This window comes from Zosterops lateralis, assembly GCF_965231275.1.
Source record: "Zosterops lateralis genome assembly, chromosome: 16".
Classification (NCBI taxonomy): Eukaryota; Metazoa; Chordata; class Aves; order Passeriformes; family Zosteropidae; genus Zosterops; species Zosterops lateralis.
In genome coordinates, this window is record NC_139776.1 from 9,255,866 (window position 1) to 9,278,477 (window position 22,612).

The 22,612-nt window shown below is 55.1% G+C and overlaps 2 protein-coding genes across 3 annotated transcripts; both read left to right on the forward strand.

The window, feature by feature from the left end:
* Positions 1-1,330: 1,330 nt before the first annotated feature.
* On the forward strand, positions 1,331-7,184 carry CCN5 (cellular communication network factor 5). 2 transcript variants are annotated; one of them, XM_083873338.1, is made up of 5 exons: positions 1,331-1,717; positions 3,976-4,192; positions 4,845-5,096; positions 5,279-5,472; positions 5,974-6,077. In XM_083873338.1, exons 1-5 carry the CDS (start codon positions 1,658-1,660, stop codon positions 5,995-5,997), a joined length of 747 nt encoding a protein of 248 aa, XP_083729464.1. In that variant the 5' UTR covers positions 1,331-1,657; the 3' UTR covers positions 5,998-6,077. The 2 variants fall into 2 exon arrangements, with proteins under 2 accessions (XP_083729464.1, XP_083729463.1); XM_083873337.1 differs by lacking the exon at positions 5,279-5,472 and having other exon boundaries at positions 5,974-7,184.
* A 4,152-nt stretch (positions 7,185-11,336) lies between these two features.
* LOC310916094 (P2Y purinoceptor 1-like) lies at positions 11,337-13,591 on the forward strand (the record flags this gene model as incomplete). The annotated part of the gene is made up of 1 exon (XM_083873379.1): positions 11,337-13,591. The coding sequence occupies one exon, from the start codon at positions 11,337-11,339 to the stop codon at positions 12,387-12,389; it is 1,053 nt and encodes a 350-aa protein (XP_083729505.1). The 3' UTR covers positions 12,390-13,591.
* Between the last annotated feature and the right edge of the window lie 9,021 nt (positions 13,592-22,612).

Consider the following 22,612-nt stretch of genomic DNA (forward strand, 5'->3'; position numbering starts at 1 on the left):
GGATGGGGCTCCAACAGGCAGAGCGGAGGCTCCGGGGCTTGCATAAGTGACAGCAGCTTTTGGAAAGTGCCCTGGTATTCCCACAAGCTGCCGCGAGCTCGTTAACAGCCCGAGTGCAGCTAATGAAGCACAGCCAAAGCGGATTTCGGGGCGGTAATGTGAGAGATCAGTCTGTGCTCCTCCCTGCCGGGCTGTGCCCGCCCTGCTCCACGGTTTGGCTTCCAAGCTCTGGCAAGCTGGAGCTGAGGTCAGGATTGCTGCTCAGGTGACTGAGAACCTGTTTCACAAAAACAAAACAGAGGGGGAAAGGCCAGAGGGAGAGATGGAGCATTCCTCTCAGTTGCATGGTTTTGGTGTTCTGCTTATAGCAGCCAGCACCTCCTGTGTGTTTGCAACACACACCTGATGTCCAGCAGCAGCTCTCATCAGGCCTCAATGATACAGGGAGTCTGTGCAAGGCACCAGGATCCATCCCTAGGGCCAGCACAGGAGCAGTAGTCCTGGCCCCAGAACACATCCTGCAGGCAAGGGGCAGGGGTGCAGGAGAGGAGCCAGGGAGAGCTGCAGGACATCCTGCATCCTTATGCTCAGGCCTCTCCTTTGAGCCCTGGGCTCACAAATTATCCTCTCATATCTTGTGATAAGATCTGGGGAATGGGAATATGGAGAAGTGGCTCTGTCTAGGGTAGGTATTGAGGTGCTAAAGTTTGTCTTTCCTAAGAGCCAGCCTCACCTCCTCAGCCACGGGGGGCAAGAGAAAAGCTTGCACAGGGCAGACTGAGAAAGCATTAGGAGACAATGGCTGAGCACCTGCTTTTCTTCCCCAAACTTGGATTTCTAATTCTCACAATTGATTGAAAAGATCATAATACTTCAGGGGCTGAATTTACATTTGCAAAGCTTGAAAACAGCAGTGTCAGACTGCAGCCTTCTCTGCATTAGGTACCCAGGATAATGCAACATGATGTGCATCCAACCACCCCAGGCCAGGTGGCCACAGTCCCTCTCAGGATGGGGATGATGTGGCAGCACCACCACAGCAAGTCCTTTTCCAGCTCCCTTGTGTGACTCACCCCTCTTCCACAGCCTGCCATGCACTGGGTGCAGCATTAAATACAGGGGTGGATGTCCTGTTGCTGCCTGGTCACAGCATTGTCCCAGGGTCACAGCATTGTCCCAGGGCAGCAGGAGGGACAGTCTTGCCAATCTCCTCAAACCCCGGGAGGAAGACACCAGCTCTGCCTGGGCAGACCTTGATCAGTAGGATAGGGCATGAAGCTTCCCTCCCAGGCCAGGAGAAGGAAGCTGGATCACCCCAGCAGCCTGGCTCCCCAGCCTCTCTCCCCTGCTCTCCAGGGACAGCACAGCATCCCTTCCCTTCACTCCTTGTCTCCGTGGACAGCATATTCTCACCTTGAGGAGAGTGGAAATGGCAGCTGGAATGTGGGCTGGAAAAAAAAGAAAGGAAAAAAAAGAAAATCTTGAGGCTTGTCCAAACCTACTCATGTTTATATTGGAGCCTGTGAGTGACATCAGAGCAGGGAGAGTATAAACACCAGCAGGACCTACTCTGGGCTTTAAAACCTGCGAACACGCCACTGCCTCCAAACTGCCTGGGGGGTGATGTGCTGAAGTGGCACAGGGGAGAGAGAGCACCATGAAGCTCCACATGGAGAAGCAGCTCCTCTTCCTCTCTCTGCTCTGCATTCTCTCCAAGGTAAGGGAGATGGGGCAGCTTTAGCCGTGGAGCAGCCGGTTCTGGCAAAGCGGGGGCAGGAGGGACGGGGGTGTCGCCACGACTCGGTGGTGTCGCCAGGCTGTGGTGGTGCAGGGGGCAGAGCTGTGCTCGGGAGAGGTGTCTGAGATGAAGCAGCAGGGTCTGAGCGTTCCTGGGCCCAAGGCTCCGCTGTGCGAGTCCCTGGAGCACACAGGAATGCCAGCTATGCGCTGCTCTCTCGCCGTCCCTGCGCCTCTCCGGGCTGGGCTGTGCTCTGTTCGGTCCCTGCGAGCCAGCGAGCAGCAGCTGGGCGGGAGCGGCTCCTCCAGGCTCCTCCAGGCTCCTCCATCCCCGCCCAGGCTCCCGAGGCAGGGGCCAAGCCACGAGCACCAGCCCTGGCATTACTCAGCTCTCCCCACTTCTCAGAACGCTCACACCAAGCCAGTGCCTCCGATGGGATTTGGGTTGTTGGAGAGATTTTATTTATTTTTTCTCTTGGACTCTGTGAAAGTATTTGCCTATGCAGAGAACAGGAATGTTGAAAAATTTGGGGCATCTCAGCTCCAAGTTCTAATTGCTGCTTGAATCCCCCAGCAGGGATGTCGTGGCAACGTCGTGCCTATTTGACTCTTTTCCCAGAAAGTTCAGATCTCTGACAGGAGCCACATTGTCATCTAAAGACAAGTAAATTACAAGGAGCAGGGAAAAATGAATTTATGGCTTGGCTAATCTTTCTAAAACATCGATTTGCAATAACAACCTCCTGAAAGATGAAAAATGCCCTTGGCTGCCTGGGTGAGCTGTAACAGAGCAATGATTCTCGCCCCAGGTGCACACGAGTGCCTGGAGAATCACCAAGGACCATCGTGCTGCCAGCCCAAACCTGGCCACCACAGCCAGTCCCTCGGTCCCTGCCACATTAATAATGCTGCTCACTGACAGGACTAGAACAAGACCCAAATTACCCAATCTATTTTGGATAGATTTTAACTCCAGTTACTGGCACTGACACTTCTACAGCCCCATGAAAAGCATCTGAACTGCTGCAAATGGGGAACTGATAGAGCACCAGTAGTTACCCTCTCTGTCTGACTGATCATGTCAGACCTGATGCCACTGGGAAAAACTGAAAGAAAAATTGCATCTAAAACCTACATGGTCTGGCTGAACCCATCACTATCCTGGCAGGCTCAGCAGTCACACCAGTACCTGGACCAGGGCAGGGATGAATGTTTTGGCTGCATGTGCCAGCATGTGCAGGGCTGCTGGGGGCTCACAGGCACTGTCAGGCCAGCACTGGCCAAGGATTCACTTCCAAACTGCAGAGCCAACTCTGGTGGCTTCAGGCTCTCTATGCAATAGCTCTGTCACATGTGACATGATGGGAGCTCAGGAGCTCCTAAAGAAGCTGTTGGTGCCAGGGTGGGTGTGCAGGCAGGATGAGCCAAGGGTATAAACATCCACCTGCACAGGTGAACTCCTATGGGCACCTCCCTGGCAGACAATTGGCTGAGCAGGCAAAGGACTGCAGTGCACAGCCCTGCCAAAGTGATTACTCAGTCTAGCCACGAGGGAAAACAGCTCCTGGTCCTTGAAAACGTGCCTATCTCTGGGCTCCTCGCCCACTGGGCCAGGCCAGGTGAGGATGCTGCAGCCAGGGACAAGCAGAGGATGCAGCTGGACCAGTGAGGAATGCAGTGAGGTCTGCCTGGCTTCAGATCCCCACTGCTGATGCAATGTCCTGGTTTTTGGCATGAATGAGAGCTCTTAAGACTGTTGGGAGGTGCTGTGCACTCACCATGTGAATTCAGTCCCTCAAAGCCACCTCTCCAGCTGGGCACAGCCTGATGCCCTGGGGGAAGGCATGGGGGTGGGCTGCTTTCCCTGCCTCCCTCCCTTGCTCTCTCCCACTGGGCTGCTTGAACCCACTGACCTCATTAAATAACCACCACTGCCTGGGATGTTCACCTTGTAGCTCCATCCTCCTCCTGTGTGTTCAGAGCAGTGGCACACTGAAGTCCCCATCTTGCAGAGTGCTGACCCTCTGAGCATCCTTGATTCTCCATGTTTTTCCATAGCTGCCCTTCAAAGGGGACACCAGCTTTCCAGGATGCTTTGAGATATTCCCATGGATTTGCAGAGCCTCCCTCCACCAAAAATCTGCCCCCATGACTGAGACAAGGTTACCTGGCTGTCCCAGTGACAGAGCAGCTGTTAGCCAAAAAACCAGCTGTATGGATTCAGCTTTGCCTCCACAGGTTTGTGCCCAGCTGTGCCGGAGACCCTGCTACTGCCCCTGGGTGCCCCCCCGCTGCCCCCGCGGGTCCCTCCTGGTCCTGGATGGGTGTGGCTGCTGCAAGATCTGTGCCCGGCGCCTGGGAGAGCCCTGCGACTTCCTGCACGTCTGTGACCAGAGCCAGGGCCTCGTCTGTGACTACAGCTCGGCACCTGCAGGGACAGGAGGCACCTGCAACTGTGAGCACGGGGGTGCCCGTTTTCCCCGGGGATACCCCCACACTCCAGCCCAGCACACAGCCCAGCTCCAGCCATGACCTCACACGGCTGCAGGCACCCCACAGCACCACCAGGGAAGTGGTTAAGGCTGGGAAAGCTGCTTTCCCGAGGATGATGAATGCAGCTTGGCCGTGGGGCTGTGCCCCATCTCCTGCCAGCTCTTGTGCTGCCTTCTGACTGAGAATTCAGGGTGGTTTCAGTGGGAATGGACAGGGGAATCCCAGGGACACTTGGCAGTCACCCAGCCAAGATTGGAGCCTGGGGCTCCTGCAGAGACATCTCAGAGAAACTTTTCCTAGCCTGGAAAGCCTGAAGGCAGGGTCAGAGCCAAAGGGCAGGGAGGTTCTCACAGCTTGTGAGCTGTTGCTTTGGAAAAACAGAGAGATGAGGAGAGAGGGCAGGGGAGGGGAGGAGATGGGGTGATGAACATCCTCCTGCACACCCATGTCTGCCCTGCACACCCATGTCTGCCTTGCACACCGCTCAGGCACTTCTGGGGTCCCCCCACTTCAATCCCTTTGTTCAGCCCCACAGTTACCCCCAGCACTGCCCCCCGCCATCCCCATCTCTGGGTCACTCTGTCCCTAACGGGCTCCCCGGCTGTCACTTGCAGTTGAGGACGATGAGGAGGGCTGCGAGGTGAACGGCCGGCTCTATCGAGACGGGGAGGTTTTCCAGCCCAGCTGCAAAATCCAGTGCCATTGCTTGGACGGGGGCTTCACCTGCATCCCGCTGTGCCAGGAGGATGTCCGGCTGCCCACCCCGGACTGCCCCTACCCCCGGCGCGTGGAGATCCCCGGGAAGTGCTGCCCGGAGTGGATCTGTGAAGCCCAGGACCAGCACCTCCTCCGGGATGCCCGGGCAGGTAAAATGCAGGGCAGCTCCGGGGCGGGGCGGGATGCCCACGGGGGTCTCTGGGGATGGCCCCTTCACCCCAGGCTGTGAAACATCAGCAGGAGACACTCACACGCAGGGCTGTGCCTTCAGCATCACAGGGCACAGCACCTGCCTCCAACTACCCTTTCCCCCTGCTGTCCTCCCTTGCAGCCGCCGGGGCGGTGTCCCCAGTGCCGCGATACCCGTGCCAGGAGTGGGGCACGGAGTGGAGCGCCTGCTCGGCCACCTGCGGGCTGGGCTTCGCCACCCGCGTCTCCAACCAGAACCGCCTCTGCCGGCTGGAGACACAGCGGCGGCTCTGCATGGCCAGACCCTGCCCGGCCCTGCCCGCGGCCTTCCCGGCGGTGAGTCAGGGCTGGGGGAGCCGCTGCCCCCGGGGAACACGTTTGGCTGACAAAGGGAAGTGCCAGCCGACACGGGATCCCCACTTACCTGTGGGCCCCCCTCAGCCATGAGCTGACCATGAACCATCTCCTGAAACTTTGCTTGGCAAACAGCCGATGGCAGGTGCAGAGCAGAATTTTGGGGTCTCTGGATATCTGCATCCAGGAGCGCTGTGGGTCCCACACAGCTGAGCTCGGCCATCCCTCCCTGTGACCAGAGATGGATTTGCAGCTCCTGCCTGGCTCCCTGGGCACCCCTGGGAGGTGGCTCTGCCATCCTTTGATTAGCCTGGCACAGCCCCAGTGTGGACACTGCTAATCTGCCTTTCTGCCATGCAGGTGGCACATCCTGCCCACTTCTTTCCCCCTGCACTGCCACTGCCACTTGCCCCTGCTCCCCAGCTGTGAGGGACACACCACCACCCCTCCATCTCCACGCTGATCTCTGTTCTGCCTTTCCAGAGGGGAAGAGGAGGTCGTTTGTAGCTGTGCCCGCCCTGGATTCACCCCGGAGCCAACGCCTCATCCCGGCAAAGAGTCTGGCACACACCCACGGCACTGTGGTTATGGTGAGGATGGAGGATGTTTCCACTGGGAAAACAGAGAAGAAATGATGGATTTTGGCTGCAAAGGAGGCTGGAAACAGAGAATAAGATCCCCGTGTCACCCATCACCTGCCTCCCCTGTACACCCCTCTGCCCCAGGCAGGGTGACTGGGCAGCATTCCGAGTTCCTTAGGCTGAAGGACATGGGAAATGAGGAAATCCTGCTCCAGGCATAAAACCACCCAAGAAACCAGGAATTGATCCTTTCCTGGATCAGTGGGGCTTCTGAACAGGTGATGCTGCTTCTCCACCACATCACACAGCTCTGCTTTGCAGGGCCTTCAAGACAGACCATCTCCAGCAGCTGGAAACCAAATTCCCTGGAGGGAACCCTCATGCCCTGGGCCCCCAGGGAGGGAGCAGGTCATCGAGCTGCACCCCACAAGTCACTGCCACACCAGGCTGAGCTGCTCGGCCATGCAGGAGCTCAGCCAGCCCGTGGTACCCACCCTGCAGCCCCGCAGCCTCCCCGGGCATGGGCAGGGTCCTGCTGATGGCAGCTCTCATCCACCTTCCCCTCCAGAATAAACACGAGCCTTCCCGCTCTGCCTGGCCTCCTCCTCCTCTCCAAAGCGCTGGTGGTTTGGCAGGGCCGCGGCAAGGCAGGGGCTCAGACAGCGGAGACTCCGCTCCGCAGCACCAGACATTCCTTCCCCCTGCCATCCGAGCACATTCCCCGCGAGCCGGGGCCAGGGGAGAAGCCGGGAAAAGAGAAAACAAATCGCTAAGATGAGTCGGGACCGTCTCCCGAAGGGCTGGAGCTGCTCCAGCCGTGCAGGAGTCGGAGCAGAAGAGCTGCTCGGCTGCTCTGGCTGTACTTTCTCCCAGTAAAAAGTCCTTGTGGACGATGGAAAATGCAGCCCAAATGCCCTCTAACGGCCTCGCACAAACGTGCAGGGGGAACCCGCCCCGGGAAGGGCGGCTGGAGGAGCAGCGGTTTGGGTGACGCGTCCAGGTGAGAAATGGACTTTTTAGATCCGTATTTCTAGAAGTAAAAAATAAAGATGTGCTCGTCCAGGTGTGGAGCTTGTCTGTGCAGGGTGAGCCCAGCCCTGCTGCTCAGGGCCAGCTCGGTGGGTGCAGGAAAGTCCTGGCACAGGTGGGGCAGCTTGGAGGCACCTCAATTCAGGCTGCTTGGAGTAAGAGAAGGAAAGAGGGAAAAAAAAAATGTGAATCAAAGCAATGAACACATTATTAGAGTTTATTCTATTCTGGGTTAAAGCCTTCACTCTTACCCAGCCATAAGCTCTGCTGCTGGCACCAGCCCTGGCCATAGCAGTGCCCAGGCCTCCAGTGTTGGGATGTGCAGGAGAGCAGGGCAGGGCTGCACTGAGCTGAGTCTGCAGCCACAGGCACAGCCTCTGCTCAGCCTCCCAAAAATCAATGCTCGAACTCCCCTACAGCTCATCCCTCCTACTGCCAGCCCCACACTTCCTCCAGTTGCCCTGGACTGGGATCTTCCCACCATCACCAGCTGACTGTGCTCATGACCAGGCAGGGGATACCAGGGCAGATCTGGGGGTGAAGGGGCAAAAGGATGAATGGCAGGGGGAGCTCCTCTCTCCAGCCCAAGGAAAAGCCTCCCCAGCAGCAGCAGAAAAAGCAGCAGAGCCAAGGCAACTCACCCTCTCCCTCAGGCCCTGCAAGAAACTGAAAATAAAATGAAAGTCAAGGATGCAGTTCAGTCACCTCTTGGGGGTTAAAAAAAAAAAAAAAAAGAGAGAAAGAAAAAAAGAAACCTCACTGCTCTTGCAGTAAGACATTGCCTACAAAGAGAATTATTTACTGCAATCATCTGGTGCTCAGCCTGAATACAAATCATTAATTCTGTTTGATAGGGACACATGGTGAACCTCCAGCAGGCAGCAAATCGCAGAACAAAAACCTTTGGTTGACTTTTTTCGTTCTCTGGTGGCCATGCCAAGCAAGTGGTGACCTAAAGCTCATGTAAACTTCAAAACTACCACGTTCCTCGACTGACATGGATAAAACGTGTTGTGGGTTCTGAAAATCCTGGTTTTAAGCCAGTTCTTATTCAAGCATGTTGGGACTCAGCCACCAAGGCTGGGGGAGCTGCCAGGGCTGTCACACACTCTCAGATCCTGCCTAGCCACCTCTGGGTGATGGTAAAAATCAGAAGGTCATTTTTCAGGCAGAAACCTGCAATTCTCATCTGGAAAAAATGACTCAACACACCTCTGCTATAATTATCTTTTTTTTTCCCCTCTGCAGAATGTCTCCCTGATTCACTAAGCATCTAAATAATGAATTAATGATTCCAAATAAATCAGAGTTATTTTCCCCCATGAATACAGGGAAATCAACTCTTGCAATTTGATTGCCAGTCTCACAATATTTCCCTCTAAAGCCCTGCTACCCTGGAAACGTGGTTATTTGAGGCTCTGACGCAGGGTCCTGGCTTTGCCTGCTCGTGTGGGGCAACAGAGAAATATTCCACCCCATCCACAGGTAACGTGTGAAGATAAAAATCCCCAAATCAAAAGAAAATTCACTCCTGTCCTCAAGGCACAAAGGCACATCTGCACACAGCTTGGGCTCTGCCAACCCACTCCTGAGCCAGTGATGAGCAGCAGATGACAGCTCATTTCTGTGCAAGCACACGCAGCAGCTGAAGGAAAACTGTCTTACTGGATGAGTAAACAACATGCATCAGAATTTCTTTTCCAAGCCATTCTCACGACTGATGATTTTTAAATGCACAGAGTTGGGTGAGAGAGGGCTGGATGAGCCCTTTATTAAAGTGAAAGATTTTCAGAAACTGAGCACAGGAATGCAGTGCTCAATTGAAAAAAAAAAATCAAGTAGATCAAATGGGTTTTTTTATTTTTCCTGGAAACACACGATTCAGGTTATGTGTTTGCAGGAGCTGTCTTGGCCCTGTGTGCTCATCCTGACATCAGCACTGCTGTTGCCTGCCAGAGCCAGGAGCCAGAGGGGAGTGTCCTCATGCAGGATGTTTGGGCAGAGCTGCCAATAGCACCTGTATTGTGGGGGAAACCATGGGTCAAGTGAACACCTAAAACACACGGGAGGCAGAAACAAGAGAAAAGCTCCGTGATTGTGCCTCCAACAGGTGCAGGGAACAGGAGATGTGGAGGGCTCCAGCCATTCGTGAGCAGCTCTCCCCATACCCTGCCCTGCTCCTCTCTTCCCACGGCAGGAGGCACCAACTCCAAGCTTTCACTCTCAGGACAGGGAAAGCTTTGCCTTCGTTGCAGAGAGCAGCTCATGACCCTTCCCACGATCACAGAAGTCCTCCCAGGCAGCTGCTCTCAGCTTCCCCAAAGGTTGATGCTGTCGGCCTCAGTTTCCCCAAAGGTTGATGCTCTGGGACAAAGGGAACTGCTTGCAGTCTGTTCCTCTCCTCTCACTGCCCTTCCACACCTCCATAAAGTTGCTCAGCAAGTGGCACCCCAAGCCCGGGCTGCAGGAGCAGCTGAAGTGCCCAGAGGTGAAGGGGGCAGGATGGAGTCCCCTCCCTGAGTGCAGCCCATGGAGCCCCTCTGCTGCTGCCACTGCAGGAGCACAGACCCGCCACAGCCTCTGCAAACCACAGACAAGCCATATCTTCACCACACGGAAACAGCTTCTAGACTTCATCTTTTCGGTGGCACACCCACAGTGGTGAGATTTTATTACACAGGCAGGAAATAACCCACAATGTTTCCCACCGCTTATCGGCTCCGGCGAGCGCTTTCTGAAGTCGGCAAACACACCGGGGCTGTTGACACCCAGCTCACCCCTGCCCCGCCCGCGACCCGGGCACCGAGTGCCGAGCCCGGGTGTGAGATGTGCAACTGCTCCCGAGGAGGGAGGGATGGATGGGCAGGGCTCACCCTCCTCCTCCTCCTCCTCCCCGCTGCCTGCTGAGGTTCCAGCCTCCTCCGGAGTCAATTCCCGGAAAGCAGGCGGCCGTGGCCCTTGCAGAGCCCAGCCTTTCACCTCGAGCCGGTTCCCCAGGGTCGTTTTCCTGTGGCTTATCAGGGTGAACCTTCTCCCTTCTGTTTGCTCCTCCGTTAACCCCCGCGCCTGCCTATCTGAGTGGTTTCTGGCCCCGTTTGTGCTGCAGCAGCTGCTCAGCGATGCGATCGGGGCTGCCCTTCCTCGGGGTCTGTTTTGGGGTGGCCGGTTTTAGCTCTTGCCCCAGTTTCACAGTATTTGGGTGTCTTCTGCCCCACGGAGCAAAGGAAGGGCACAGCCCATCTCACGTCCTCCCTGCACGGGTCCGCACCGCTCGAAGGAGGAACGGGGAAAGGGGTTTTGTGCCTGGGGAGGGAGATGGGAGTGGGCAGCAGGAGCAGCTGTAGGGAGAGGGCAGCTATCGGGCAGGGCTCACTCTGCCTGTGCTGGGGGCACCCAGGCTGGCACATCTCTGTGCCGGGGGTACCCAGGCTGGCACATCTCTGCCGGCTGGCGCTGCCTGCGGCACCAGAGATGGCAGCGTGAGCCCCCGCGGCAGCAGGAGCCCCATGGAACGCTGCCAGTCCCCTCCTTACCTCGGCTCCCGGTCCAGGAAAAAGGCTGTCAGGAATGGCAGTGAGGGCAGCTCAAGGGGTGCAGCCTTCCGGCCCCCGGTCTGGAGAACGGGGAGGATTCTCCTGCCCGGGAGCGGGACAGAACAGAAACGGGCTGAAAGCTTTGGCTGCCCTCCTCACATCCCTCTGCCACCTCCCTGCTCCCTCCAGGCACTCCCAGCGCCCAAAATAGCCAAGGGGCTGCGTGTCCCTGGCTCCCTGCTCCGGGTGCCTCAAGTGGGCTGGGGGAGGCGCCCGGGGAGCGGCGGAAGCCGCTGCTCTGAGGCTGCTGCCGGCACATCCTCCCCGTGCCCCGCGGGAGAGTCCGGCACCCTGCAGTCCCAGGCCGGGCTCGGCAGGAGCGGAGAGGTGAGAGCAGCCCCTGTGACAGGGGAAACAGCGTGCCAGGGGACACGGAGCTGCCGCGGGCACCGGTGTCCCTGAGCAGCGCCACTGGGTGTCCCCCCGGCAGGGCTGTCCCCCGGGCAGGGCTGTCCCCCGGGCAGGGCTGTCCCCTGGGCAGGGCTGTCCCCCCGGCAGGGCTGTCCCCCGGCAGGGCTGTCCCCCCGGCAGGGCTGTCCCCTGGGCAGGGCTGTCCCCCCGGCAGGGCTGTCCCCTGGGCAGGGCTGTCCCCCTGGCAGGGCTGTCCCCCGGGCAGGGCTGTCCCCCGGGCAGGGCTGCTCCCATGGCTGCGGACGCTCTCTCCACGTGGGCCGGCAATGGCACCCGGGCTCTTTGCCCCGTGGATTCCGCCTTCACCGAGCGCTTCCTGCCCCCCGTGTACCTGACCGTGATCCCCCTGGGGCTGCTGGGGAACGCGCTGGGGCTGTGGCACCTCTGCACGGGCCCCCGCGATGCCGCCCGGCAGCCCCTGAGCCTGCTGGTGGGCAACCTGGGGGCGGCCGACCTGCTCTATGTCAGCACCCTGCCCTTCCTCGTCAGCTACTACCGGCAGGGCAGAGAGTGGTACTTCGGGCAGGTCTGGTGCCGCATCACCCGCAGCCTCTTCCACCTCAACCTCTACGCCAGCATCGGCTTCCTCACCTGCATCAGCATCCACCGCTACCTGGGCATCGTGCACCCGCTGCAGGCTCGGGGCAGGTGCCAGGGCGCGGCCTCCTCGGGGTGGCTCAGCCTGGTGGTCTGGGTGTGGGTCATTGCACAGATTGCTCCTGATCTCGCCTTCAGCAAGACGGGCGGCACGGGGAGTACGTGCCACGACACCACAGGGAACGAGCACCTGGGTGTTTACCTGCCCTACACCTTCGCTGTCACCGTCACTGGGTTTGTCATCCCGTTCCTCATCATCGTCGGCTGCTACTGCCGCGTGGTGTTCGTGCTCTGCAGGAACGACAGCGTGGAGCCCAGCCTCAGGAGGAGAAGCATCGGCCTGGTGGTCCTGGTGATGGTTCTCTTTTCCATCTGCTTCCTCCCCTACCACATCTTCAGAAACCTCAACTTGTATTTTCGCTGGCGACCGCCGGGGTCCTGCACGCAGGCTTCGAAGGATGTCTACATCTCCTACCAGGTGACTCGGGGGCTGGCCAGCCTCAACAGTGCCCTCAACCCCCTGCTCTATGTGATCACCAGCAAGGACTGGAGGTCCCGGGTGAGGAGCATCCGCCAGAACGCTGGGTGCTGTCTGAGGCCGCCCTTCCGCCGCCAAACCTCCCGCCAGGCAGCTGGGAAGAAGAGGAATGTCAGTCTTTGTCAGGGGGAGGATTCTAATGAGCTCTGAAGTTCCTGACACCCCCACTTCTGCCACATCAGCTTGTGCTTGGCCCCTCTCTGGGGGCAGCCCCCCGCCTTGGCACCTGCTTTGCAGAGATGGTGACAGCAGCGTCACGGGCTCCGTGCTCACAGGGGACAGACAGGACTGACTGTCAGAGAGAAAACAGGGACCAGACTCCAAAAGAGAAGCTGCTCAACTCAACCATTTTGCCTACAGCATGCCTGCAGATGGAAAGAGATGATCACGTTTTCTCCAGTCCAGAGTGTTTCCTTCAGGCTCTCGTGCAGCAGGCTGAGCTGGTTAACATCCCCCTGCTTCCCAGCTCCTCTGTGCCTGAGGGATGGGAGGGAATGACACCTTGTCCCTCCCCTGCATCCCCTCTACTGTTGGTGGGTTTCAGACAGGATTCCCTCTTTCACCTGAGAAGAGGTCCTGCATTGCAGAACAGCTGAGAGGGTGAATTTTTTTTGCAGCAGGGGAGGAGCTTTGGAATGGAAATATTCATTTAAAAATCAGGTTTTAAGTACATTACTAAGCTGTGCCAGTTCCTGGGTGACTGAGCTGTTTCAGGATCTGTGGGATCCTCTACTGCCCACCTCTTTAGCAGAAGAAAAAGACAGTTTTGGCATTACTCCCTCTCTTTTGGAAGAGCACATAGCAGAACTAACAAATGGGCATTTTAAAGTTTTTGGAGGCTTAGTTGGAGTTTTATTTTGGGGGGGGAATGACTGCAGTAGCCTGAACTGCTTTCAGTGAGGAAATGCCAGGAGAGTTTGCAAATCTTCAGGTGGATGCTTGCATCCTGCATCCAGCCTTGCCAGGGCATTAGATATGACTTGTAAAAATTAGATATGCAAATAAAAAGAGAAGCAGGACTGGTGTGAAGGTTTGTGAAGGCAGGATGCGATGGTGAGGTAGCTGTCTGTTGTCACCAGGGGTGACAGATTGGTTTTTGATCTTTTGTTGTTACCCACAACGAACAGCTGTTTCAATTCAATAATGTGATTTGCAGCAACAGCAGCTTTTGGAGCCCAGCTGTAGGAAGTGGACTGTGAGTTAAAATCAGCCCTTTCTGGGAAAGCACTGGCCCACAGACGGATGTTGTGCTGTTTTCCTGACATTTATCTGTGTCAGTTGTTCCTCACACAGACCCACCTTAGCTGGGCAGAGGAGGGAGCACAGCTGGCTTTCAAGTGCAGTTAATGTGTTTGCAGTGCAAATAAACACCTCATGCTTTCACTTGTGAGTCGTCTGGCTTCTTTTAAAGCTTTATGGGAGCCTGGGAGCCAGCTGGCCGTGGGTGGGAGCAGGGGCCTGCCTGCCCAGGGAGTGGTGATGATCTTCCCAGTGCTCTGCAGACAGGGAACGGCTGGGAGACTGCAGGCAGCTGGGGGAGAGTGCTCTGTGACAGGCACACACTGAGGGGTCTGCTCAGCACCAGTCAGGGGTCCAGCAGAGCCTGAAGTGTCCAGCTCCCACCTCATCCAGGGGAAAATCAAAGATAAAGCGTAAATTCACCAAGATCTTCTCTCTCTGTAGCAGGAAGATTGAGACATTAGGATCACACCTGGTCCCTGCTCCTTGCACACCTGCTCCTGATCTGGGCTTCTCCAGAGCTCTGAACTCTTCTCCTTTCCTCAGAAAACACCCATGCCTCTGAAAGCTGTCCAGCTCTTCCATCTTCACACATGGGTCCTGTCTAAGGTGCTACAGCTCCCCACAGAACCACCCTTGGCTCCCAGAGCCCAGGGGAGCTGTGACACCCTGTCACTGCCCCCACTTTGGGCAGGATTGTTTGAAATAAAGCATTCCCTGCATGCTGGCGAGGCAGAGCTGCGTAGGATGTGCCAGCAAACTCTGCTCTCACCCCCTGCATCCTGGTGCCCAGATGTGTCTTCTTATCTTCTCCAGTGCCCCCTCCCTTCACTTTTAATGATGATTTAAAGATCTGTGTCTTAAGAAGCATCTCTGAGCCCCAGAGACAGTTGCAGGCATGAATCTGCACATTTTTCTGTGTTCTGTATCTGTCAAAGCAGCAAAAGCCAGTCAGGATCTGTGTGTTGGGCTGATGTCTGAGATATTTGGGGAGGGATTTTTAATTCTTTGTTAGCCTGTGACTTCACAGTCTGGTTGATTCTCAGACAGTGCTACTTCCCGTGTGAACTGGAGGAAATGAGCACTTTCCCCTTATTAGGTGTGTGTGTAATTGAGACTCAACCCCTGGCACATGAGCCTCTTCACAGCTGGTGATGGGGCAACAAAACTACCCTCATTCCTCCAGCCTTCCCTCCTCCATCCCTCCTTCCTGCCCTCATTGCCAGGGAGGTTCCTTCCCTCCCAAAGAGCAGCTGCTGCTCTCTGTGGCACAGGGAGGTGTGTGGTCACTGCAGGGGTCCTGCTCAAAACCTGTGGGCACTGCTCCCCCCTCAAAACCTCCCAGGGCTCTTTATCCCCTGGAACCAGAGGGTGGGATTGTCCCTGGAGCAACCAGCATGGGCAGCACCCTGTCTGTCCCAGGTCCCACTTGTGGCATGGGGAGAACTTTCAGGAGAGGGTAAACAGGCAGGGGAGGTGGGGAGCTGTCATAATCCTCCTTCCCCTTCTCCCAACACACTGGCAGAGCCACACACAAGCATTTGCTTCTGGCGGGAAGGGGCCAGTGCCACTGGAGAAGCTGTGCCATGGTCACCTTTGAATCATCAGCCCTTTGGGGCTCCTGGCTTATGATGAGCTGAAAGTTCCTCTTTCCCTCCCTTGGCTGTTGCCAGGCTTTGGAGATATCTAAAAGCAAGTGAGAGGAATCCCACCTGCACTCTCTGCTTTTCCCACAGCTTCTCTGGTACAGCAGCATGGAGCAATGGTCTTGTCTGCAAAATCAATTTGAAAGCAGATTTTTAACTCCTTTACCAAGATTACACCCAACCAATAAATCAAACATGGTGGGAATTCTCCTCCTGACACTAATGTGATCAGGATCAAGCCTGGAAATTTGGCAGCATTTCTTGCTTCATTAAATAAACCACTCTTGGTTGAGGATATGTTGCAAACACAGTCAAGGTTTGTTATGTTACAGAGAACTTTGGAGCTGACAGCCCAGGGAAGCCAGTCAGGCAGAAAAAACAGGCACACCTACAGATGCACAGATGTACAACCACTTTCTTCTTTCGAAATGCAGAACTGTGTTTTTTTTGGGATGCAAAACACTTCAGAAGAAGAAAATATTGCTATCAGCAACATCTAAATTCACAGAACTCAACTCTGATTAATTCTTTATTTCATTTTGCACACATTAGCTAAAATCTGGCTCTGACTCAGTTCAGGGGTGTTGGTGTGGCCAGTGGAGCCCTGATTGCTAAACAAGTGTGGGTTGGCTGAGAACCTGGGCTCGTGCCTTGGTGTCAGAGACTTCCACAGCCCAGGAGAGCAGGAGCTGCTGCACACGAGGGCTGGGGGTGCTGAGACACCCCTGTGGGGCTGAGATGGTGCACAGCTCCCTGTTGGACAAACAGGACATGGCTATAAGAGCCCTCAGCCCAGCAGAGGTGTGAAGACCGTGTGTGAAGCTGGAGGAGAAGCAGCCAGAGCAGGAGGGTCTCTCAGGAATGGGTCCCCATTACTGCAGGCACCCAGCAGTAAGACTTTGTGGAGCATCTTTATCTTTTACAGCGTGGTGAGAAGTTGCAGTGTGCACACAAAAAGGGATGAGTCACTCAGGTCACTAATGAAAGGTCACAGCATCTTCAGATCCTTTGAGAGGTATTTATTTTTTCAGCAAAACAATTTCATTGCTTAAGTACCTTTGGCTGCAGTGACAACAGACCTGACAGGTTATCTTATTTACCAATGATATCGACCAGGCTGGGGAGGAATAGTAGATGCAATTATCCAGGTGAACTGGGAAAAATGGTAAATATACCTGCCCCTGGGGTGCTGTCGGTGAATATTTTAATAAAAGAGAAAAAGCTGAGTCTTTGTCTGTACTACGTGGAGTGCTTTGGCATCCGAGGGACCGACAGCTTGTGCAGAAGAGAGCAAATCACAGAAATAGAACAACACTTAGCGTGCCTGTGTGAAGCCATCAGCCCGATAGTACTCCTGCAGTGCGTGCAGTTATAAATAGGTGATGCCGTGCTGCGCGGGACCTGCGGGCCGGGAGGGCGAGGGAGCGGCAGCCCCGGACACGCGCTGCGCGCTCCCGGCCCGGCGCGCATCGCTCTGTGCGCTACACACCACTGCGGCTGCACCCTGCGGGCACCGAGCTGTCCTGGAGGACTCGCCCAGCTCAGCTTTGAAAGAGTTGTGACATTTTTTACGCCGTTCCTGTAAATATCCGCCCGCAGGATAGCACAGGAGCGGGGCAGTGAGAAAGCCCCGGGAGATGCTCAGGGCACCACGACCTGTGCTGCCTCCTCAGCATCCTGAAGGAAGCTATAATTTGAATTTTGCCCAGCACCTCCGCTCTGTCAGGAGCAGGAGACGCTCAGATCCAGCCCGGCTCCCTGAAGAGCCCTTCGTGCCAGCACACTGCCCAGCCAGCGTGAAATTCTTCTGCTTGTTTGGGCTTACGGGCAAAAAGTTTACCCTGAGGAGCATCAGAGAGCTCCCAGGCTTCCCAAAGGTACCACAGCTCCTCCTTGGAGAGGCTGCTTCCCTGCTGTGCTCAGGACATCCGAGGACAGGACAGATTAACTCTGTCCTGGCTGCCTTTGCTCACATGTGGAGGTGCAGAGGTGCAGCTCTGTGCTCAGCAAAGGTGGGGTGAACACACCACAGCTCCCAGTCTGCTCTTACCAGCTCAGGCCACCCTGCAGAACCTCTGTGTCTGTGCAATGGGGAGCTGCTGGCACAGAGGAGAGCTCAGGGGTGGGTTCTCTAGTGGGGATGCCAAGAGCCAGGCATTCTCACGGATTAGGTGTTACTTCGTTTGGAGGCAAAAGTCCCCCTTTGGAAGTGTGTTGTGCTGGTCACACAGTGCCGTGCTGAGAGTCCAGAGGAGATGGGGATGCAGTTCCTTTGGGATGCAGCTCATCCAAGAGCCCAGCAGTTCTGCACTACCCATCATGAGATGCTGAAGCTTCCTCAGGGCTGTTGGAGAAAAGAATCTTTCTGTGTGCAAAGCTGAAGCACCAGATCCATCCCTGTAACCAATATCCCACTGCACTGGGCTGGGGTGTGGGAAAAGCTCTGGCAGGGTGCCCCAGGGCAGACACCAGCAGCACAAGGGGCACAGTGAGGGAGAGGGACTTCACAAGCTGAAACATTATTTTCCTTTCCAGTGGGACATGTAGAAGCAGAGGGTGGCTCATGGACAAAGCAGCAGACTGGGAGTACAGGACACATCCTCTCCCAAAGGCATAGCACAGGGATGAGATGTGACTTGCAGCCACAGCTGCCATTCCCAGCCTGGGTGGAGCTCTCACTGCCTCCATAACGGGGGCTGTTCACAGTTCTCAAACCAGAAACCCACAAATGACCGTGCTCTGAGTCTGTGCCAGGTCCTGTGTGGAGGTGCCCAAGAGATACCCAGAGCAGCACCTCCTGTCACTGCTCAGAGCCTCAGCTCCACCTCAAGAGACACTTAAACAAAGGACCTAAAAGTCAGTTAAATGTTTCAGGTCACAGAGAAGCTTCTGGTTTATTTTCCCATTTACCTCAGGTGGTTTGCCTGCCTCCAAAAAGCCTATTGTTAGTTTAATTCCCTCTGACTGATTCATGGCAGATCTGGCATCCCAGTGCCTGGAACAGCTGTGATTCCTGTGCCACCATTTGCTGTTCCCCAGGGACACCCCACAGCCCCTGAGCATGGCTGGAAAGAAAGGGCCAGGGCTGGAGCAGGGTGACAAGCAGCTGGGCCAAGTGAACACAGGGACATTTTTGCATTTGCAGTTCAGAGAGGATGAGTCTTACCTCCCCAGTTAGTCCTTCTGGAGAAAAGCCTGGAGAGAAACAACCGGAAACTCTTTGTATACAAACAAGACTTAGTAAGATCTGCAGTTTTAAGGTGGAGGAAGAAATAAGTCCCTAGCACGGTGCTTACACTGCAAGAGAAAACAAATATTTCAATTTGTTCTGTTCATTCCCCACTGGGAACCTGCTGTGCTCTCAGGCATGGGCAGCAGGAACACTTTCACAGGGCATTTACAGCTCCCTTGGTTGGAAAATCACTCGTGGCCCCAAATCCAGGGCCATTCTGGCCAGTGGAGTGTGGGACCAGCCATGGAGCATTGCTAGCTCCATGGGGGAAGAAAAATGAATCTTGGGGGAATCAGACCCTGCACTGAAATAAGTCTCTGCCTGGCTGGGAACCTCAATCAGCCTCTCAGCACCGGTTCATCAGAGGAAAACAGGAAAAGACATCTTGAGTTTTACTTATAAATGCACTTTTCTCCAGTTGAAGTCCTGGGGCCGGTTTGTTTCCTAGCAGGTTATTTTTAGCATCGAAAGGAGCCATTTGCTGTAAACTGTCTGCCCGGGGAGCGGAGCTGCGGGGGCCGCGGGCGGGACTGTGGCATCGCCCGGCCCCGGCCCCAGCTGCGTTCTCCATCCATCCATCCACCCATCCATCCAGGCTCCAGCGCTGCCTCCTGCCCCGCCAGCCCGCGGTGGGGACACTTTGGGACTGGCGGTGCCGTGGGGTGCGGGGGGACCGGTCAGCGCTCCCACCTTTGTCACTGAGGCCACCCAGCACAGCACAGCCCATCCCTCCCCTGGGCTGTCCCGCAGGGTCCCTGCAGCTCCTCAGGACCTTTCCAACCCCTGCAGTGCAGTGTTACTGTGGTGTGGGCTGCCTTGTAGGACAGGGGCAAAGCTGTCACCGGGGAACCCTCCAGAAGAGCCTCACATAATTGTAATTCCTTCCCAGAGCCTTTGTCCCCCGCCACCTCTGACCTTCCTGGCAGTCCCGCAGGCTGTGATGCAGGGAAATAAGTCATTTATAGCACGGTGATGCTGCCACCCGTGGTGGGAGCGGGGATCAGGCCCTGCTCTCCCTGTGGCCGTGTTCCCTGGCTCAGTCTGTGCTGGTGGCTGTGGCAGCTCTTCTCCAGGCTCACCTTGCCCAGAAGCAGGACCCTTCTCCACACACACTCCCAAAGCCTCTCTCCATCACAGGGGTCCAGGGCATGGCAGTAACAGGTGCCCTCTGGCACAGGCAGCAGCACCACGGAGCCTCCCATCCCCAAACCCAATCCAAACTGGTTGACAGCTTTGATTTAACAGGCTCCTGGCAAATATTTCCACAAAATTTTTAGTAAAGGCATTATTATTTTATCTTATTATTTTATAATTAAAGCCAAGATCCTCAAACAAAATAAATGAACCGACTGAAGCATCCAAGATCAAGAACTTGCTAAAGCAGAGCAGCACCTTTCCCGTTTGGTTGTGGTCCAGGCGCTTTATGGCAGGTACTTTGTGCCTGGCTGATGTTCAACTGACAGCTTTCCAAGCATATAAAAAACTTATTAGGCTGAAAATAGAGTTTGTGACCATAAACTGTCAAAAGTACTGTCAGCATTTCCAGTCCAGGTCTGCTTTGTGTACAGCCACTGGCAGATGAGGCTGCTGGAGGGAGTGGGCTGGGAGGATGGGGCTGTGTGTCCCCTCATAGAACCCTTTTTGGGTAGGAAGGGGAGTTGAGAAAGGTTTCCCAATGAGTTCTGGGGTATTAGGAGGTGGCATGATGAGGTTTAGCATGGCTGGCACTGGGTAAGATGGTTGAAGGCAGTCACACATGGAACTGTGTCCAACCTGCTCTGGGGTTGGGAACCTGGAAGTCACATCCATGGGAGACCATGCAGAGGCAATCTGCACTTACAGCCAGTTTATGGCCAATGCTTCATTAGTTCCCTTGCTGGGCTTCCACATCACAATGCAGAGCAAAGTGCCTGCAGCCATCTGAGCTACAAAGAGCCCGGGAGGGAGGCAGCAGGAATCCTCAGAGCCAGGGGAAAGCTGTGAGGTTCCTGAGCCTGCAGTAACTCTGAGCATGGCCAAAAAACAGATCTGAGGCAGCTCCAGCATGCAGGAGGATGTTTTACAGGATGATTTGTGGAGTCATGGGACAGAAGCAAACACTGCCTCCAGCCTGGATGAGATCAGGGATGCTGTGTCTGCAGAGGAAGGCTTTGCCATGGCCCTTCACACAGAGAGGAGGGATCGCTCCCTGTGCCAGGTCATGGTGCTGCCTGGCTGGGGGCAGCTCAGCAGTGCCTGGACTCTGCTGTGGTTTAAGGACATCATCTGGGCAGCTGCAGCTGGTTGTTATTCATACCCTGATACCTAATACTGTTTAGAGATTAACTAATATCCTGTGGCTTTGCCAGGCTATCTCTAATCTAAGTATAAATGGCATTAAAGCTAGAATAGCTGATGCTTTTACTAAAGCAAACAAAAACATCAATTTGGTGTTTAAAAATAACCAAAAAGAAGCACAGTACATCAGGATGGTCCCCAAGCCCTCAGAGATCTGGAACACCTTGCAGCTGAAAACAGGGAAGGGGCTGACACCTGGTGGGACTTGGGATTGACTCAAGCAGACCCACACAACTGGTCCCTGTTTAGTGCTTTTTGTCTGAGACTGCTAAGCAGCTTTGCTTATTTCAATCCATTAGAACTAGAAAAGCTTTTTAATAAACTCCCTTCCAGCCTGGAATTAGTAGATGTGGGCCAATTAGACACATTAATTAGGCAGTGGTTTAAACACAGATGAGGTTTGACTTTGTTTACCAGCCTCAGAGGAAGCAGCTTCTCAAAGTTCACCTCCAAAGGACTGGATAAAAGGAACAATTGCTCCCCGTTGCAAGCACCTCCCCACACAAACACAGCACGTGGACTTACATTTTATTTTCAGAGCTCCTGCTTTTTCTTTGCCTCCCCATGCAATAAAAATGAGACATTTAATCTCATAATGCAACTTCTCACTGAAAATCAATGACAAAATACATTATCTTGCCCGCCCTGAACCCACGGCTCCAGCTTGACCTTCCTCAAGCAGAGCAAAGTTCCGAGGAACACAAAGGTTGAACTGATGTTTTCCCAGCAGGGAAGTGTAAAACTTTCCTGTGCCTCAGGAGGAACAGGACAGGATGGCCCTCCACAACAGCCATCTGACACAGTTTGGTGTCACTCACACCCTGTGATCACTGCAGGCAGGAAACAGCCGTGTGTGAGCAGTGAGAAACAGAGCGGGCTGAATCCAGCCTCAGTTTTGGAGCCTCCAGTCCCACTCCAAACACAGTCCTGGCTTGTTACTGGGGGAGATGGATCTCCCATTAGGAGATGTATCCTGCTACCCTTTTTCCTGCTGAGCAGCATTTATTCTACAGGGGCCTCTGACCTGCAAGAGGTCAAAGCAAGTCCCAAAAGGAGAAATCAGTTACATCCCAATCTCTGTAAGTCCCAGCGCAGCAGGAAAAGCCCATGCTGGAGGAAGACTCATGTCCCAAGACACTGAAAGGAAAAGATTTCCTCTGGGGTCAGGAGAAGACCTTGAAGCCAGCCAAGGTCAGCCCACCACAAACCCCAAAGAGGACAGGGCTGGCAGAAGGAATCACTGAGAGCTGCTCATACTGTGGCAGCAGAGATGCTCCCCCTGTCCCCAGTGCCCCCAGGCCCACAGAGGGGGAAATGCCACCCACAGACCCCTCCCTGTGTAGGCAGCACCTTGGGCAAGCCTTGCTGTACCATCTCTGCTGGAGCACTGCTGGCTCCCATCACAAACACGGGTTTGGAAACAAACTGTGCAGGATTTAGTTCATGATCAGCTGAGATTGATGCTGCTCCTAAAGGAAACTGGGCAAGCACCTTGTGCCTATTGTCACCCACCAGTGGAGAGCATCTCCCAAGGTTTTCCATGCTGCAACCTACAATGGTGTGTTGGCCCAACATCTGCACAGAGCAGCTGGCTTTCAGTAACAGGCTACAGCATCAGCTTAACCCTCCAAATATCACCTGGGGACCCCAGAATTTGACATGCGAGGCACTGGAGGCCTCAGAACCCCTCCTAAAAAATGTGTGACAGGCACCCAGAGATGCAATCATCATAAGATCTCCTTCCTCTGTAATGGAACCAACAGAAGCTCAGTTAGCAGCTCTGGCTCCTGTCTCCAAGGTGTGAAGTCATTGCTGACCAGTGGAAAAAATTACCAGGTGAAGTGCATCTTCATGAGCAGGAGGCCCCCACACATCTCTGGGGCTGGAGGTCTGACAGCATCCCAGGCCCCGTTAGCAGG

Bases quoted from the DNA above. Each gene is read 5' to 3' on its own strand.
- CCN5 (XM_083873338.1), top strand. From the start codon at position 1,658: ATGAAGCTCCACATGGAGAAGCAGCTCCTCTTCCTCTCTCTGCTCTGC. The intron at 5,097-5,278 runs GTAAAATGCAGG...CCTCCCTTGCAG, and splicing joins CCTCCGGGATGCCCGGGCAG to CCGCCGGGGCGGTGTCCCCA. The intron at 5,473-5,973 runs GTGAGTCAGGGC...CTGCCTTTCCAG, and splicing joins TGCCCGCGGCCTTCCCGGCG to AGGGGAAGAGGAGGTCGTTT.